General features: G+C 32.8%; 1 protein-coding gene across 1 annotated transcript in view; it reads left to right on the plus strand.

Moving 5' to 3' along the window:
* Positions 1-3,810: 3,810 nt before the first annotated feature.
* Positions 3,811-19,057, plus strand: part of LOC308259630 (serine/threonine-protein kinase TNNI3K) — a gene marked incomplete at both ends in the record, with an annotated part of 287,025 nt that continues 271,778 nt past the window's right edge. The window contains 4 exons of the mRNA XM_080690775.1: positions 3,811-3,850; positions 4,443-4,551; positions 16,884-16,969; positions 18,411-18,508. Of these exons, the coding sequence (XP_080546901.1) occupies positions 3,811-3,850; positions 4,443-4,551; positions 16,884-16,969; positions 18,411-18,508 (333 nt within the window). The remainder of the gene's footprint in view (positions 3,851-4,442; positions 4,552-16,883; positions 16,970-18,410; positions 18,509-19,057) is intronic.

Consider the following 19,057-nt stretch of genomic DNA (forward strand, 5'->3'; position numbering starts at 1 on the left):
TGACATTTTTTGAATGAAGAAAAAATAAGCAGGTGTAAAAGAAAAATAAAATACTTAATGATTAATCATACAGTTCTTATAGTAGACTTTTCCTTATAAGAGATAACTTTCTTTGAAAATTTCAACTGGTTTTGTAAGGAAATTACTATTTATGGGCCTCATTTATTTCTGTCATAATTTTTCTTAATTTTTAAGAGAAATAGGTGTTATAATAGTTTTAAGTGCAGAAAAATTAAGCAGCAAGTACAATTTCCTATATGGTCCCTTCTTCCACACTGCTCTTATTTTTAATCCCAAATATGGCTGTAGCATGTTTGTTACCATTAATGGATCAATATCAGTATATTTATTACTGACTAAAATCCATAGTTCACATTAGTGTTACGTAGTTCTCTAGTTTTTGCCAAATGCATAGTATCATGTTTCCATTATAGGATCATACAGAATAATTTTTCAGCCCTAAAACTTAAACCTTCCTGGTACACCTGGAAACCACTGATCTTTTTACTTCCCTCTAGTTGTACCTTTCCCAGGGGTGCTTTACCTCTGTGCTATACCCTCAGCCCTATTTTTGTTTTTATGTTGAAACAGGGTCTTACTAAGTTACTGCATGTCATGTTGGCCTTGAACTTTCTTTTCTCCTCTCTCAACCTCAAAAGCACTGGGATTACAACATCGTGCCACCATTATTTTTTTTTGTTTGTTTATTATTGGTATTGGAGTTTGAACCCGGTGACACTCTACCTCTGAACTACACCCCCAACCCTATTTTATTTTATTTTTTTATTTTGAAGCAAGTTCTCACTAAGTTACAAAGGGTTTTGCTAAATTGTCGAGGCTAGCTGCAAACCTGCAATCGTGTCTCAGCTTTCCAAGTGCCGGAATTGCATGCAGCATGCCTCACCATGCCCAGCTTCCTCCAGGGCTTTTGGTAGCTTCTTTCGTCACAGAATAATGCTTTCTCTGTATCTACCACATTGATTATCCATTTACCTATAAAAGGACGTCTTTGTTCCTTCCATATTTTGTAAACCACTTTTAAAATATGAGACTATACGTGCACAGCTAAAGCATCTATTGCCCCAGAGATTACTAGAGAATAGAAAAGTTAAAAATCTGAATCATCTTTCTCTTTATTCTACTTATCTATTTTTTTTCTCTTCCACAGAATTTAAAGGCCAAACACCTTCAGTTAAGTAGTCTATGTAAGTGACTTTAAAAAGTACCTTTTAAAAGATATTCTAAGTAGCATATATATTAGAATTATCACGGGTGCCTATTGAATTCACATTTTCAGGCCCTGCTCTTGACTACTAAATCAAATTTCTAGGAATGGAAACTAGATCCCTATTTGTTTGCAAAGCTCCTCATGTGGTGTCTACTCTTACTAAAGTTTGAGAAGATGCCTTCTCTTATAATTATTTTCAATGACATATAAAATAAATACTTTCTGTGCTTCTGAAGTTTCAGGGCTGGAAAGAGTAGGGCTCAGTTTAGAATATGTGGACCACCCATGCTAGAAAAATCTAATTGTTATAGAAATGTACTCAAGAATTTGGAAACATTTTCTTATTCTTATTTGCGAAAAAAAAAAAAAGAGTTTTGTCCTGGATCATTTACTTGGCTTTATTTTTTTATCACTCATTTGAAGGTTGTCAGTAGAATTACTTCACTGACTTCAACTCATTACCTAGACTCATGTTTTAAAGAGGATTGATATAGAGATTTTTCCATTAAGACAAGGACATCATCAGAGTTCAATAATAGATGTTAGTTTAGGTAATTTTTGAGATTATAATTCCCTGCATTTTCTATGTTACTATCCTTCCATTTTTTTTCCCAGTGAAGTTTGTCGGTTTGGGATATGGAAGAATTCAACTGAGTCGCTGATTGGTTTGCAATCTCAAAGCAGAAATAAGAGCTTTGAAAGCCAAAACTTTCATTTCTAGGATCCAATGTTTTTGAGAAAAAAAATGATTTTGAAAATCAAAAGTGAAAAATCCTAAAAAATAGTACAGATTTGTTTCCCAAACAGGAAACTTGAAACAATGCTTTTTTTTTTTAAATCTGTAAAACATATGCAGACATATACACAACATATACACTGAAGAGCTGAGATGGCAGAGAAATAAGAAAGGAAATGAAAAAAAAAAGGTTTAGATATTATCAGGAAGGCCTACAGTCCTGCTACTACTACTATCTCTCTAGATTCAAGTTTAGAAACCATGGATTGTTTTAGGGAATTCTGTGAGGAGAGAGCAATATAATATTATTTTCCAAGATGTAACTCTGGGAGATTACTAACCTCTTAAAGACCAAGAAGCATTAGAGAAATCGAGTTCCTGGGCTAACAAACCCAAGATTTTTCAAACTGATAAAAGGGAGTGACACATGGCTGAGAAAAAGCTGTTAGACCTGAAGGTGTCCAGCTTTTAAACAAAAAGAGTGAAGAATTTATAGAGCAGGAGACAAGAGGCTTTTGTAACATAGCTATCAGTAGCTATAAGAAAATTATTACCAGGAAATGTCAGAGAACTCTATGAAGCCAAATACTTACCTCTCCATTTATATCTTACCAATAGGGAAGCCTGTTTCTTAGAAAGTTAGATTATATTTGCAGAAAAATAAAAAGGCATGTGGAGTCCTAAATTTAAGCATTTACTTCAAAAGTTTTTGGAATATTCAACTATAGCAAATATTAAATCTATACCTGGTAAATTCACTATATCCTCCAGAGATGAACCTCAAAACTGAAATCTGTGCTTCTAGGAATAAAGAACTGTGAAGACAAAAATTTGACAATTTTTCTTTTTTCGTTTTTTCACTTATGCTTTAGGTTCATTAATATCAATAAAATATGTATACACAAAATTGAATATCCCACAAAATAAAAAGAAAGATGGCTAAAAGAGGAATATAAGAGACATATGAGTAATATCTAGTTTCAATGAAAAGTCAATAGTCCCAGAACTTATTTCAGATTCTTCCACATACTAGAAACTCTGGATTTTCACATCTATGCTATGTGAATAATGTCTGCCTTACAGGATTATATGAGGTAACAAAGACAAAATGGGTATAAAACTCTTAGACTAGTGTCTGACATATGGTGGGTGAGTAACCAAGCTTTGTATCTTTACTCTTACTGTTTTGTACATTGCTATTTGTACACAGTCTTAGGGTTTTTTTCTATGATTCTTATAGTCAGAATAATCAATGAATACAAATTACTCATGGTCTATACTGAGAATTTCTTCCTGAAATATTTTGTAGCTTTTATACAGGCAAAACTTATATTCATTTCTATTAACTGTATGCCATAGTGTGTAGGTTTCCACTTTTATTTATATAGACATAGTTTATCACCAGGCAATCTTTTTCCAACTGCTATTATTTTGGCCAATGAGAAAAAAAAATGATTTTGAAAGAAGATCTAGGTAGTTTCAATTTTTTTTTAGCAAGGCTTATAGGGCATTAAAACATTTTCTAGATTAATCTATTAAACAAATGATCCATTTTAGTATGTATGGGTAAGTTATCAGTTGATGAAAACAAATAATCCTATTGAAACATTTGCTACTTATTTTTTATACAGTTCTTTTAAACAGACTGATTAGCTCCCGTTATGATTTCACCCTTGAAAGCACACACTATTTTGTTCTTTGTCATTGTATATGACATTCCATTTGGCAGTTGGCTTATTTTTAGCCAGACTATCAAAGTATTTTTCAACTGGACTGTCGCTGCACTTGAACTTGGAATCTTGAAACCTGAAGAACTGCATTGAAGAAAAGAAACAACTTCTAACAAATGGGAAATTATAAATCAAGACCAACTCAAACTTGTACTGGTAATTATTTCTACTTGCTTAAATGTAACATAGTTCAATTATAATTACAATTAACTAATACCTAGTTGAAATATGTTAATTTGTATTCAGAATATATTACAATGCACTATGTGAAAGTGTTGGGAACATTATCTGACCTCATTATTTTTCTCTGAAAGATCTTTACAAAAAACAAAATTTTTGTTTATTTTACTTTTTTAGTACATTGTTATAGAAAAAATTAGAATATTGTTGGATATATATTAGAATTGTATCTTAACTTTTTAGTATTTAAAACCTAAATGTTCTATCTAGCAACTAGAGATTGCTATAATTAAAATGCAATAAAATCAAATATCAAATAAAATAAGTCACATACATTCTTCTATGTAAATATATTATCCAATATCAAATGGGTTCTAAATTACTACAATTCATTATGATTGCATTTAAATATAAACATTTACACTTTAAACTCACAATCAGTAATTTAAATTAAGTATTGTAGAATCCAGAATTAAAAGTAGAGTTTTGATTACTTGTATGTTATGATTTGTGTCTGCATTTTACACAAAACAATCATGAATCAATCCCATTTGTTTTTCTTTGCTAGATGAATGGAAGAAGAAAGTCAGTGAATCTTATGTTATTATAATAGAAAGATTAGAAGATGACCTGCAGATCAAGGACAAAGAATTCACAGAACTCAGGCATATATTTGGGTAAAGTTTTCAGAGTTATTATTTCTTTATATAAGTATCTTTATTACAGATTTTGTTTCTTGATGGGATGTGTGTGTGTGTGTGTGTGTGTGTGTGTGTGTGTGTGTGATAGAGAGAGAGAGAGAGAGAGAGAGAGAGAGAGAGAGAGAGAGAGAGAGAGAGAGAATGTATGCATAAAGCCTTAGATATTGCCAGTCATATTCAAAGCCTTAAAATGTCAGAGTATACCTTTTTGACCACTCATATACTTCTAAAGGTACAAATGTCTGACCTCCTTAAAATACAATTTGTATTCTCTTATCACTAATGTTTTAAAAAGAATGGAAACTAAGGGCTGGCCTTTTAATGCAAGCTGTTACTGATCTGAATAATCTTCTCTGGGACTATATCATTCTCCTAATCCATGCCAGCAGCAAGCAGCAAGACTGTTCTTCGCAAATGGTCTAGAATATTGGCAACATTGTTCTCTTTAGACTAGTAGGGTAAATCTAATTTTAAAAACACCTCTGTTCTCTTGACATTGAAATGCGTATAATTTTGTACCTGAATAATTATATAGCAACATGAAAGAATGGCTTCAGGCTTTCAATGAATTTTGTCCCGTAACAAGAGAAAAATAATCTGGGATAGTGTCACAACCTTGTATGACACAAAATGTTCAGAAAAGTGGGTCAGGATAAATATAAATATAAATATATATCCTTACATATATTTATTCATATATATATGTATGTATATATATTATCATATATATATACATATATACATATATATATATACATATACATATATATATTATCACTAATATTTTAAAAAGAATGGAACCAAAGGGCTGGCCTTTTAATGCAAGCTGTTACTTGCATTTAAAGTAATGTGTGGCCGGGCGTGGTGGCGCACGCTTGTAATCCCCGCGCTTGGGAGGCGGAGACAGGAGGATCGCGCAGGTTCGAAGCCAGCCGTGCTGGCGTAAGAGACCCTGTTTCAAAAATATAAAATAGGTCTGGGAGTGTAGCCCGGAGGAAGGAGGGCTTCCAGGAACCCCAGTACCACCAAAAAATAAAAATAAAAAAAAAATAAAGTAATGTGTGTGTGTGTGTGTGTGTGTGTGTGTGTGTGTGTGTATATATATATATATATATATATATATATATATATATATCTGTGAAGATTGAATCTGACATTGAGAAACTAGATGCATGTGGTATAGTTTACCTGCCTGACTGAGGGAAAGTTAGACATAGGCCAGTTAGACATGTGCTTTTCTAGATATATTATATTTTTCCTAATATATTGTTCATATAATATATTCATGGCATGATGTCTAGTTTACTTAGAAGACAAGTGTATTACAATGACTAAATGATGTATTTTCAAAAGAAATTTCAGATATAGTAGGTATATAAATCTCACATATCTAGCAAATAAAACTATCCATGAATCCTGTAGTTTATGTGAAGTTTGTTAATAGAAGAAATAAAGAATTCATAAATATTCATTCAACTTATGGTTTGGGAAATAGTTGTTTCTTTCTGTCTAAAAATGATGAACTCAACACTGCCATTTGTGATGAGACACCTTTAGGATACCACTTTTACAAGCAGTATCACATGGTGTTGAGGTACAGGAGAACATTTGAAATTCCTTTAGAGATATGATTGTAACTCTGGTATACTATATTTATTTTGTTAGAAAAGCGATATGAATGTAGAACTTAATCATAACCTCTCTACCTTTTATTGACCAAAATAAATATGCTAAATAAATGGGATCAAATTGAAGACATTTTCCTCAACTTTGTAAAGTCAAATTCTCATATATTTATCATTTTACAATTTAGGAAGTATTGTGCAAATATGTTAAGCCTAGTTTAAACCAGGCATATCCTGTTAAGGATTAGGTTTGACAATGTACTTCAGGTAGAGGGTTTTTTCTCATTTCAAATCAACCCCTTGTTGTTTTAACAGCTCCTGCTATAGCTGACTTTTCTGATATTCCCACAAAAAATGAAATGATTGTGTGATTTTTGCTGATTAATATTGGAGCTAACAGGCAGAGACCAGTGTCAGAGAGCTTGCAGTCCAGAATTTGTTGAGTACTAGCTTTGTTAAAGGTATTATTTATAGAAATATTATACATAAGACAGTATTTAAACCTCACCATAATCCTATGTATTTGGATAATAATTGATTTTGGTGTATAAAAATGTAGATACAACATATCCATTGTTTTTTGTCAAGGTCATATGGACAGGAAATGCTGGAATGTGATTTGTAAGATCTGCCCAACTTCAGAGAGATATCTCTTATTATATTCTGCTTCTTGCTCCAGGTATTTGCAATTAGGTTGGGAGGAGGCTCACATAAATAAATAACTTTTACAGGAAACAGATTTTTAGCAAGTACTAAATTGAAGAAAAAACAAGATCAAATACAAAAAGAAGACCAGGTGCTTGTTTATTTGTTGATTTTGAATGGATGGACCTGGAGAACGTTCGGTTAAGTGAGATTAGCCAGTCACAGAAAGTGAAAGGTCAAATGTTTTCTCTCATATAAAGAAGTTAGAGAGTAATCTAGATCCAGGAGAAACTTTAGATCCTCAAGAACCCTCACTGGAACAAAGGGAGTGATTTAAGGGAGGGTGGTGGAAGAATTAAAGGAGGAAGCACTTCCACTGATTTTATGTACATATGTGAGAACACTAATGCCTATTTCAGTACCATGTATGGGAAAGGGGAGCGAGTGGGGAGGGAGCCCGGGAGAAGCTCACCAAATGCTGTGTGCATGTACGTCACTACCACTGTGAGTCACATTATCTGCAATGCACCAGTAAGAGTACAAAAATAAAATAACTATAACTGTTACTTATACTTTTATAATATTCAGCTATACAAATATACAGTTTTTTAAAATGTATTAATCACTTGAAGATTCAATTATTTTCACTTTGTTATGAATGATGCTGCAGTGTATATTTTACAGATATAATTTTTATTTTTATACGAATGCGTAGGAATGTATTTTAATGTGTATTTGAAATATTCTTCAAGGAAAACTTCACTTGAATTTTTGTGTTTTTTAAAATTGGGATATCTTGACTGATAAGTTGTAAAATTTCTTTATAGGTTCTACTCACCAGTTATTTACTTGCTATATAATGTGCAGGTTAAAAAAAAAGCATTAGAGATAAAAGCCATGGTTAATTAAAGCATTAGAGAGAGATAAAAGGCATGGTTAATTAAAGGTTTCTAGGAAGAATGAATGAATGCTATAGAAAGTCTAGGAAAGGTGAGAAAAAGTAATGTGTTAACTAAATTATCTAAGTTGAGTAAGAAAGCTCTGCCAATCAGTATGAGGGTTTGGAGTCATTCAAATGTAGTTTTAAATCTAGATTATTCTCTATAAGCTATATATCCTTCAATATATTTCTTAATCTCCTTGAGTCTCATTTATATTTGTAAAATGAAATGAATGATATCTAACTCACAGGAAATATGAAAAAGTCACATAAAATAAATGTTAAATGATAGTAGAATAATGATAAATAATAGTAGAAATTGAATAACAGGAGGTTTCTATTATCATGATCTATTGGCCAATAGGAAAGCATGAAGAGGACTTTATTATGAAGTGAGAGTAACAAGTAGTTTATTATTTTCATTTTTTTATTGGTGAATTGAGGATTGACCCCAGGAGCATTCTGCTTCCAATCAGCAACCCAGCCCTTTTTGTTACTTACTATTTTTTATTTTGAAAAAGGGTCTCACTAAGCTGCTGAGGTTGGCCTTGAATTTGCAGTTCTAGCTCAGCCTCCAAAGCATGTATGCCATCATGCCTGGAACAAATAGTGTATTTAAAAAAAAGTGAAAAAGGTTAGAATAAGAGGATATTTTTTAAATTAAAAATATAAAAGGTTTAACAACTAAGGATGATACCAAAATCTGAAATATACCTTTTAAAGCTTTTCATTGGAATTTAAAGAATTTCATATTTATAGTATTCAAAGATTCATTCAAATGGATGTCAAATTTCCCGAGAATAACACCACCACATTTTGTACAGTGGAAGACTGGTTTGTTGGTACTGAAGCCATGAAGGAATCAACAGAAATAAAGTATTAGAAGTGACCCAATGACACTGAGGAGAGAATCACACATACTCTAGAGTCATGTTTCTTAAGAGCCAAGAAACATGTTAAAGTAGCATGAAATGTTTGCTAGAATTATAGACTCCATCTCATCAAATGAATCAGAATCTGGGGCCATGACTTCTGTGAACCTAATTGTTTAACATGCTCCTCAGGTAATACTTATACGTGGTGAAAATTATACTTCTTTTCTACTTTTATAACTTTTATTGGTGCATCATAGTCTCACATCATAATGTAATTCAGGGTGAGGGTGACATACATACACATTGCAATTGGTGAGCTTCCTCCTGCTTCTTCTCCCACTCCCTCCCTTTTCCCATACATGATATTGAAATTGGCATTGGTAATTTCACAAATGTATATAACTAATACTTCTGCTCACACTTAAAAAAACACATTTCCAGAAATATATCCTCCAAGTTGCAATGAGAACTCTTTGTCTGAGGTAATGTTGGTTAATAGATGAGGGACACAGTAACAGAAAATAAGGAACTGGTATTGTCTCAGAGTGAGGAGTGCAAAAAATAAATAAATAAACAAACAAAAATGAAGTACTGTGCTTCATCTGGCTCCATCAATAAAGGTGGCATCATCTGGAAAGAAACTCAGTTGTTTCTAGGGCATTGTTCAGAGAATTTTTTTTCTTTGGAATAAGTTTATGGATGACAAGACAAGAAAATAATTGAGTGCTGAGATTATAAATCTTCTTAGTCACTGACTAATCCACTAAAATTTTATGGCTAGTTGAGAAAATTAAACTTATTATTGTATAAAATCACATTTGACTATAACTATGTGACAAATATTAGAATTTCTATATCTCCTCCTGAGTCTTGACTTATGTAACACAAATAGTATTTCGATGACAAACTCCTATGTTATGCTACCTAGCATCAGCCTTTTTCTAAAAATGTAATTAGCAAGAAAATTGTGTACAATTTCCAAAGAGTTCCATTGAACACCGGAGTTATTGGTAGAAGATCTCTAATATAAATCTAAGCTTGTTTGTTCTCATGTTGAATTGGTGACAAATTTATGATATCCTCTGTAGGTGTTAATTTCATCCCCTAAAGGAGTTTTTCTAGTACATAATGCACCTTGCTCTGTCAGCTCAAATACATAATCTTCTGGAATAGATTTTACCCACAATATAATAAAGAACAATATAGTACTAACCTTAATTCAGACAAAAAGAGCTACATAACTATCTTGCTTATGCCAATTTATAGCACCTTGGAATGGGAGCTTGATGTGGAAAAGGAGAGTGGAAATGAAATATTCTTTCATCTTCTACTTTAAAGTTGCATTCACTCATAACTTTGGACATGTTTTGAAGTAATAAAGGGGAGATACAGAGTGATAAAAAGAAGAAGCAGAATGGGAAGGAAAAATAAAGTATATGTTAGAGTACAATTATCTCATTACTTCCACCTCTCTGCTGCCTCTTAGGTTTATCAATATAATAGCACTTACTACATGATCTTGGCTTTATCCCTTTATAGATCTGTCTGTTAAAACCTGTATGTGTTCACTAAGTATGCTTTTTTGTCTTGTTTAGCATTATTTATATTTGTATTTATTTGTAATAACTATATAGCACTTGAAAGGAAAACAAATAATTTCATGTTTATCATATATGAGACATATGATTGAGTAGTTTTTATGTACATTAACATAAATTCATATAATCCTACTAGCATACATGTGAAGTACATGATATCTATCCAGGCATGGTGGCACACACTTGTAATCCCAGTACAAGGGAGGCTGAGATAGGATGATCACAGGTTCACGGCCAGCCTCAGCTACTTAGGCCCTCTGCAACTTAGTAAGACCCTGTTTCAAAATAAAGATTTAAAAAAAGTCTGGGGGTGTAGCCCAAAAGTAGAATGCTCCAGGGTTCAATCCCCAGTTCTGAAAAAAAAAGAGTACATGGTATTTGAACATGGTAAGCACTTGAAAATATTCATTTAAAGTCAGTTATTAAGCCGTGTGTGGTGGCGCATGTTTGTAATCCCCGCGCTTGGGAGGCTGAGACAGGAGGATCATGCAGGTTCAAAGCCAGCCTCAGCTATTGAGTGAGGCTCTCAGCAACTTAGTGAGACCCTGTTTCCAAATAAAATATAAAATAGGTCTAGGAGTATAGCCCGAAGGTAGAAAGCCTCTGGGTTCTACCCTAAGTACCACCCAAAAAATAAAAAGATAAAAATAAAGTCAGTCATTATTGTTTATGTAAAAATCTTTTAAAGTAGGTATTGATCTTGCCATTTTATATAGAGAGACAGCTCTAAAGTTGAGTTGGAGTTTCACATATATTTTTTTTATTTTAAAACATATAATCTTCATGATTTGGGGTGATTCTTCCTAGAAGGGGGAAACAGAAAAAGGTCATCATTTTCTTTAATAATTTTAACTTTCCCATTACTCCACAATTTTTTCTACATGCCAAAACATATGCAAAAATTAGAACTTTCCCTAAGGGTGATAGAAAAATAGGCTTTTAAAAAGTCACCACAGGTGATACCTGTTAGCTTTTCCATATTTTTATATTACCATTTACATGGTCTTCATATGTTACTTTTAAGTGGCTTTCAGTTAAATTATATTGTTTCAATATATTTTAAGTCATAATAAACTTTAGAAATATCTTTGCCAACTTCATTGTTAAGCCTATTCTTTTCCTGCTTAATCTTTAATTAGAAATTTGATACTGTACAAGGAGGTTTAAGAGGAGTTATGATTTTTCATTACCACAATTTATCAACATAATCTAAGAGCCATCTATTTTTCTCAATTTTAATCTGTTTACCATTGAATAGATATGCTTTGGTCAATGATAATAATATCCCCCTTTGAAATTGATTAAGTTTATTAGTTGTACACAAAAATATTCTATTTCATGAGAAAGCAATCTTAATATTTAAAGGATATGAAAAATCAAGAGAGTGAGAAAAAAAGGAGACTTTCTGACAAGTACCTTCCTATTTATTTTCTCTTTGTAAGCTTCTTCTGGGCCCAACTACATTACACCATACTCATTCTCCAAAGGAAACATGTTCTAAGGATCTCTTTCAGAACAATTTAGCTAACACAATTTAGCTATCACAAAATAAATTGCTTTAAAAATATTGCATGCTGATCTTATTTAAGAAGAGCAGATTTTTTTTAAATGAAGGAACTTAGTATGATATAAGGGGGCAAATAGCAGCTTGTAATTAAAATATAATGAATATATTATTTGACATGTTTGGCTAGTGTATTGTACTAATTAACAACACAACATATCAAAGCAAAAGGCATCGTCAGCAAAAAAGTCATTAAACAAAATTCACATTAACTGAAGCCTACTTGATATCTACCTCCTTTTCTCTCTTCTTTCTCTCCCTCATCTCTATCCTTTCATCTTACTGGCTCTCATCTTACTCATTTTGCCCTCCTTCTGTTCCTTCTTTTCTTCCCCTGCTGCTTCCATCATTCCTTTCCCATCCTTTTTCTCAAATGCAAGAGAGCAATAAAAAGTGAAGATAATTTATATCAATAATATAATACATTTATATTTGTAGCAGCTAATATTTATGAAAGTTTCACAAGGCCCAACCAATATAATCTTCACAAAAACCTTATGAAACACTTCATTATCCAGATTTCAAAATAGTTAGCAAATTTTTGCCTCAATTTTTGCCTCTATAACTCAATCATTATTTATTAAATAAATTAATAAAAACAATATATACATATATTTCACATTGTAAATTTGCAGATGTGATCTGGGAGATATTTAACAAATATATTTTTGGCTATTTCTTGGGGGCTATGTATTAGGAAGAGATCTTATTGTTAATTTTTTCTGTTCCTATTGCTTCACTGAGAAAGTCTACAAAGAACTATAAAACCATCATTTAAAACTTAAATGATCAATTTGGGAAACTAGAATATGCATAACAAATCTTTACTTTCTACCTTCTTGGCTTTTCTCTTTCAGCCAGCGAGTTAATTTTAATAAATATATACCTCTCTGAATATTTTGTACAAAAATGTGTTATTTTTGACCAACTGTTCAAATATTACATTTTAATAAGCTCACACTTGTGGTCATGTCAGATGTCTTCTTGAAAGGATGAGGTCATGAGAAATAAGTTTAATTGGATCACAAAACTGCATATTTCCATGGGTAAAAGATAGAGACCAGAAAAAAAGAGTTCATTATGCTACAAGAAAGAAAGTAACCTTCAGGTACAAAAGTACCATTTTTAATCATTAAAGACAGAATTTACTATTAAAAATATATTCATAATAGTGACTTTATTTTAATTAGGAATTTTATACATGCCCCAGTAAGCACTATGAACTCAGTAAGATAAGTTGTTAGTGTATGACTTAACAGGTGATGAAAAATATAAGGAGAAATTAAAATATAAGTTGAACCTAGAGTATTAAAATATATAAGTTCAATTGGCAGTATATTTGACAAATACAACTACTTTAGAGGAGGCAAAGAAGAGAAAATAAAATTTCTTTCCATGGAATGATAGCTTTAAAATCTTTAATATTTTAATCACCTGTATTAAAACAGAAACATTTGACTAGAAGTTATTGGAGAATGAGAATTATGATTAAAATTTAGAAAGTAAGTGTGTGTGTTAATGGGGATCAACACTGAACATTGCACATGTTAGGCAAAAGCTCCACTACTAAGCCACATCTCTAACCCAGGAAGTAAATAATACTAAAAAATATTAATATTTTTATTAATTAGTGAATTATTTCCTAGAATAATTGCTGAATAAATGTCTTGCCTTCAATTTTATTGTTGGATATAATAAGTGTTCATTTATTTATATTTTATATTTTATATTTTATTTTTTATATTATTATTATTATTATTATTATTATTATTATTATTATTGTGTAGTACTGGGGTTCCTGGAAGCCCTTCTACCTCCGGGCTACACTCCCAGACCTATTTTTACATTTTTATTTGGAAACAGGGTCTCCTAAACCAGCGCGCGTGGCTGGCTTCGAACCTGCACGATCCTCCTGTCTTTGCCTCCCAAGCGCGGGATTACAAGCGTGTGCCACCACGCCCGGCTATTTATTTATATTTTAAATAATAAAGATGGACTTTGGCATTTTGCATTTTCTGTTTATTCAGCGTTTACCTTTTTTCCCCTTTGTTTTTCTACAAATCTGATTGGGTCATTAGAGAACATGACTAATGCTACAAATAGTGGCAGGATCATTCTAGCACGTCTATTCTCCAGAATGTACATAGATAGGTGCATGATTTGTATCAATGAGTGTTGAAAATAACCTGAGATTAGAACTAAGAATGCCACTTAAAAGGATTCAGTAGGTGATGTTTCACATTTATAAAATGAATCATCAAAGTTAGGTCATGGCCGGGTTTGGCGGCACACGCTTGTAATCCCTGCGCTTGGGGGGCTGAGACAGAAGGATCACACAGGGTCGAAGCCAGCCTCAGCTACTTAGTGAGGCTCTCAGCAACTTAGTGAGACCCTGTTTCCAAATAAAATATAAAATAAGTCTGGGAGTATAGCCTGTAGGTAGAAAGCCCCTGGGTTCCATCCCAGTTCCACACACACACAAAAAGTTAGGTCATGGAATAAGAAATCACTTGAGTATACCCTCAAGATGATTTTCATTTCAACCTCTCACCTTCACCCCCTACCACCTCTGGATTTTTTTTCTTTAATTATTCACAGAGCTGCAAAAAGTTTTATATTTTAATAATGCCTCTGGACTTGTATTATAATACTGTGTTCCCAGTAGTTGCTCCTGAATTACTGACAGTTGCTAGGTATAACCATAGTAAACTCAGTGGCTATTTTTTTTTTTTTTAATGTAAGCTGGGTGTGATGGCATACCCTTGTAATCCCAGCATTTGGGAGGCTGAAGACAGGAGGATCATGATTTGAGAACAGCCTCAGCCTCTACTTAGTGAGGCCCTTAGTAACTCAGTGAGACCCTGTTTCAAAATAAAGAATAAAAAAAATAGCTTGGAGGTGTAATGACCCTAGGTTCAATTCCCCAGTGCTGAAAAAAAAAAATGTAAAGCCAAGTTCAGACAGTTTTCAGCAGATTGAAAGTCACCATGAGCACTGAACATTTGTATCTATAGAACTGATTGTAAAACTCAGGAAATTTTACAAGTTGTAAAATGTGGAAGGTCAAGAAAAGTAAATTTTATGTGAAAAATTTTGTTAAAATTCTCCCAAGATTTATCATTCATAAAGAAAGCTTAACACCCACAGTAAAGTTGTTAGTAATAACAATACAGTAATCATTTATAGTCACAGATCTTGTGCCAGGCACTGTAGTAACAACCTCATTTATTCCTCACAATAACACAATGCCATTACATATAATTTTACTCATTTTCTAATTCAAGAATAGAGGCCTTAAGAGGCTAAATAACATGCAGATTGGGGGGAGGGAGGGCAAAATTAAAATAGGATATAAATTGGATTTAAGTCCAATATAACTATGAGAACTTTACTTTTAAAATTACCTATACCATTAAAATGATTCCATTTTGAAAATACCGAAACATAGCAGGTATTGCAATATAATATGGGAGATACATATTGAAAAACTAATTTTTAAAGAATTTTATTTTTCTACAAAGGAGACCCCAAACTTTCCTTCTTTCAATATTTGCCAGTTCATTATGCTTAGCTGAAAAAATAAAAATCTATCCTTCCCTGTTTTGCTCTTAGGCTGGAGATAGTATAGTTCTTTACATTAAGAACAACCTCCCCTTTCCCATCTCAACACTTTACTTTCATTTTGTGATCTTAGTGTGTAGTTCATTTAATGGATTCTAGAAGGACCAAAGAAGAAATGGCAAAGCAGCTCATAGTTTCTAAATCTTTATTCAACAACATCCTCAGTTGCCAGTTTCCTTTCCCTTGGTATTTATGAACATTTTCTCTTTCCCAGAAATGTTTAAAGAAAAATTCAGTCTGCCTACCTTGAAAACCAGAGTTCAGTTCTGTAGACTTCCTGTACTATTTGAAGTGACAGCCACAGGCCTCGGTGAACTGAATGCATTTGTAGTGTCTCTCAAAGTAGTAAACAAGTCTATGGACTTTGCTGCTCAGAAGTTGAACATGGGAAGCAAGAAGGGTAGGTGGGATATTCTGTGACTATGAAAACAAACCACTGCACCTGCCATTGCTAATAAAGCATTTTGCTGAGGCCCTTCAATGCCCCTAGATTTAGAGGTTTTCTCTTTTTAGCAGCACCCTGAAGAATAGCACATTTTCTCTTTCTATTTTAAAATTCCAATAGCTTTTGATGTTCTTAGCTGGGTGCCTTGATGATAATGTTCTGAATTTATAGTACCTTTCAACTGTAAGTACTTTACAAATGATATGAATTTTTGGCTCCCTCACCAAAGACTATCCATGTCTCTAAAGCTACTGCTGATTTAAGTAAGTAGGAGGCTGCTTGAAATTGACCCGGAAGGCCGAGGATATGATCTCATTTCTTCTGAAAATGTCCTGGGAGTACCAATGACCTCAAGAGGGCAATAGTTTTATCTTTACATTCCTTTTGAAAGGCTACCTGTGGCTCTCTAGGACCTCCCTGGGGCAGTGGTCTTTGTGTGGACAAAGGAAAGGAATTCATTATCTCTTTAGGCGGGACTGTGTATCACAGTACCTTTTCCAAATCTGAGTACAAAAAAAAAAAAAAAAAAAAAAAAACCTTTTGCTCCAGGCACAAGTTGTTATACATTTTAATTATATATTCCTTCTCCAATATCTTATCAAAAGTAAAGTACTACTTTTCCCTTCCTTCCTTTTTAAAATTTCTTTTGAGCTTTCCCTAATTTTACCACAAATATAATGAGAAATTTTGAGTGTGCAAGATTACTTTCAGATGTTCACATTATCTACATGTACACAATTTTTATTTCTCAAGATTACCTAAAAAGTTCAAATTATACGCAGAAACAGAATTGTGCATGGGAGTCTTTCAGCTCAGTATCTTGATTTTTTATCATTAGCTCTCAATTTTAATTTTATATATATATATATATATATATATATCATATTTCACAATTCTTTAAATACAAAAACATTTATAAAAAGTTCTGACTTTATAGTAACAGAATTGTCTTTTATAGTTTGAATTTTGTGATAATCTGTGTTTTTTCCCCCCAGCTCTGACGAAGCCTTTAGTAAAGTCAATTTAAATTACCGCACTGAAAATGGGCTGTCTCTACTGCATTTATGTTGCATTTGTGGAGGTGAGTACTTGAAACTTGATCCTTTTTAACTGGTTATGTGTACATATGATTAGAAATTTGAGCTATCTAATTGTCTACAAGAAAATTCTATTTACAGCCTTCAGTTGAAGCACTAACTACCAGGCAGACATTCCAATTGATTTAGTTCTGAATTTAAGCTTCATTGTGCTACTACAATAAACCAAGTAAGTCACTTAGTTTGTCTGGAAGTCAGAAACCCTTTTTAAATATTGGGCATGCCAATCAGAGACAAGGTTAAGTTCAGAAGTCCTTAAAGTATTCTCCAAAATATTATCAAGTAGTTGCTTAACGATAGGCAGCAAAAGTACATGGAAATAATTGCCAAAGATAAAAATATAAAAGTGAAGATTAGGCTGGCTGTGGCCACATGCATCTATAATCCCAGGAATTGAGACCCAGTTTCAAAATAAACTGTCGTCGAAGGGATGACTCTGAAGTAGAACTTCCAGGATTCAATGCACAGTGCCACGCACACAAAGTAAAGACTGATTCAAGTGATAACTAAGAGTTTAATTGAGCTTATATTTTCTTTATATTTTTATTACTGAATCCCAAATACTTCAAATTATGCCTGACATCTAGTCATCAGTGAATAAGCTTATTGCATTGACAATTTAATAGTTACTATTTATTTTGTTAATGCAAACAAAATTCATTGAACTCAGATTTGTTCTTAATAGAATAGTAATGTATAAGTATCAACTCTAATCATGTATATCCCTCAACTATTCCTCCCCAAAAAACTACACAGATTCTACTTAAGTTAAGCATGCCTACCAAACCTTGGTTATACCCTCTATATTTTTTATATAAATAAGCTCCACTCCTAAAGATATTTTCAGAAATTCTCTACGTTTTTATGCAAGATTTTTCACTATTTATTAAAATAAATTCATTCGTGATTTTATGCTTTAAACCCATCTGATGCTGGGTGTGGTGGCGCACGCTTGTAATCCCCGTGCTTGGGAGGCTGAGACAGGAGGATCGCACAGGTTCGAAGCCAGCCTCAGCTATTGAGTGAGGCTCTCAGCAACTTAGTGAGACCCTGTTTCCAAATAAAATATATTTTAAAAAAAGGTCTGGGAGTATAGCCCGGAGGTAGAAAGCCTCTGGGTTCCACCCCCAGTACCACCAAAAATATAAAAAATAAAATAAAATAAACCCATCTGATGATGAGGGCACTGAAAAAATGTAAGATGTATGTATCAAGATGCACAGTATTCCTATAAATTTCTTTAAGTGTAGTAGAAATATTCACTTTTAAATAAATCTGTCAATTAATAGGTAACTTTTTAAGTGGCTATGAATAAGAGCCTGATATTTTCATACATTGGTATGCAATTTCTATCATTAAGTCAAAGAGAGATTTTAAAGTTAATTAGTTCACTGCTATAATTTGGTCTTTATTTTTCTTCTTAAGGGAACAAGTCACATATTCGAACTCTCATGTTGAAAGGACTTCGCCCATCTCGACTCACAAGAAATGGATTTACAGCATTGCACTTGGCAGTTTACAAGGTATGATATTTTAATTCCCATAAGTACTGAATAAGAATCAAGGATGGTATGTATTTTAATTTTTTAAATTTTAAACGTTTATTGGTACATTATGGTCTTATGGTCTCACATCATAATGTAGCTCACACTGATATTGACATACTTACACACAGCACTTGATGAGTTCCCTCCAGCTCCCTCCCCACATCACCCTACTTCTCCATACAGGTAATGAGATTAACATTGGTATTGTCACACATATACATAATTTCAATGGAACTGTTTCCTTCATTAATTCTTCCTCTCCCCCCCTCTCCAAGGCCATCTGCCTCAATCCACCGTAATTTTTCCTTCATTATCTAAAGTCTCTTTTGTATCCTGATTATTCTCTAGCTTATCCAAGAGAACATATGACCCTTCATTTTCTGTGACAGGTTAATCTCATTTAACATAATGTTCACCAGGTCCCTCCATTTTCCTGAAAATGACATAGTTTTGTTTTTTCTTATTGCTAAGTAGAATTCCATTGTGTGTCTCATAACTTTCTGATTCATTTGTTTACGGACCCTA

Source organism: Muscardinus avellanarius (genome assembly GCF_963383645.1).
Source record: "Muscardinus avellanarius genome assembly, chromosome: 3".
Taxonomy (NCBI): Eukaryota; Metazoa; Chordata; class Mammalia; order Rodentia; family Gliridae; genus Muscardinus; species Muscardinus avellanarius.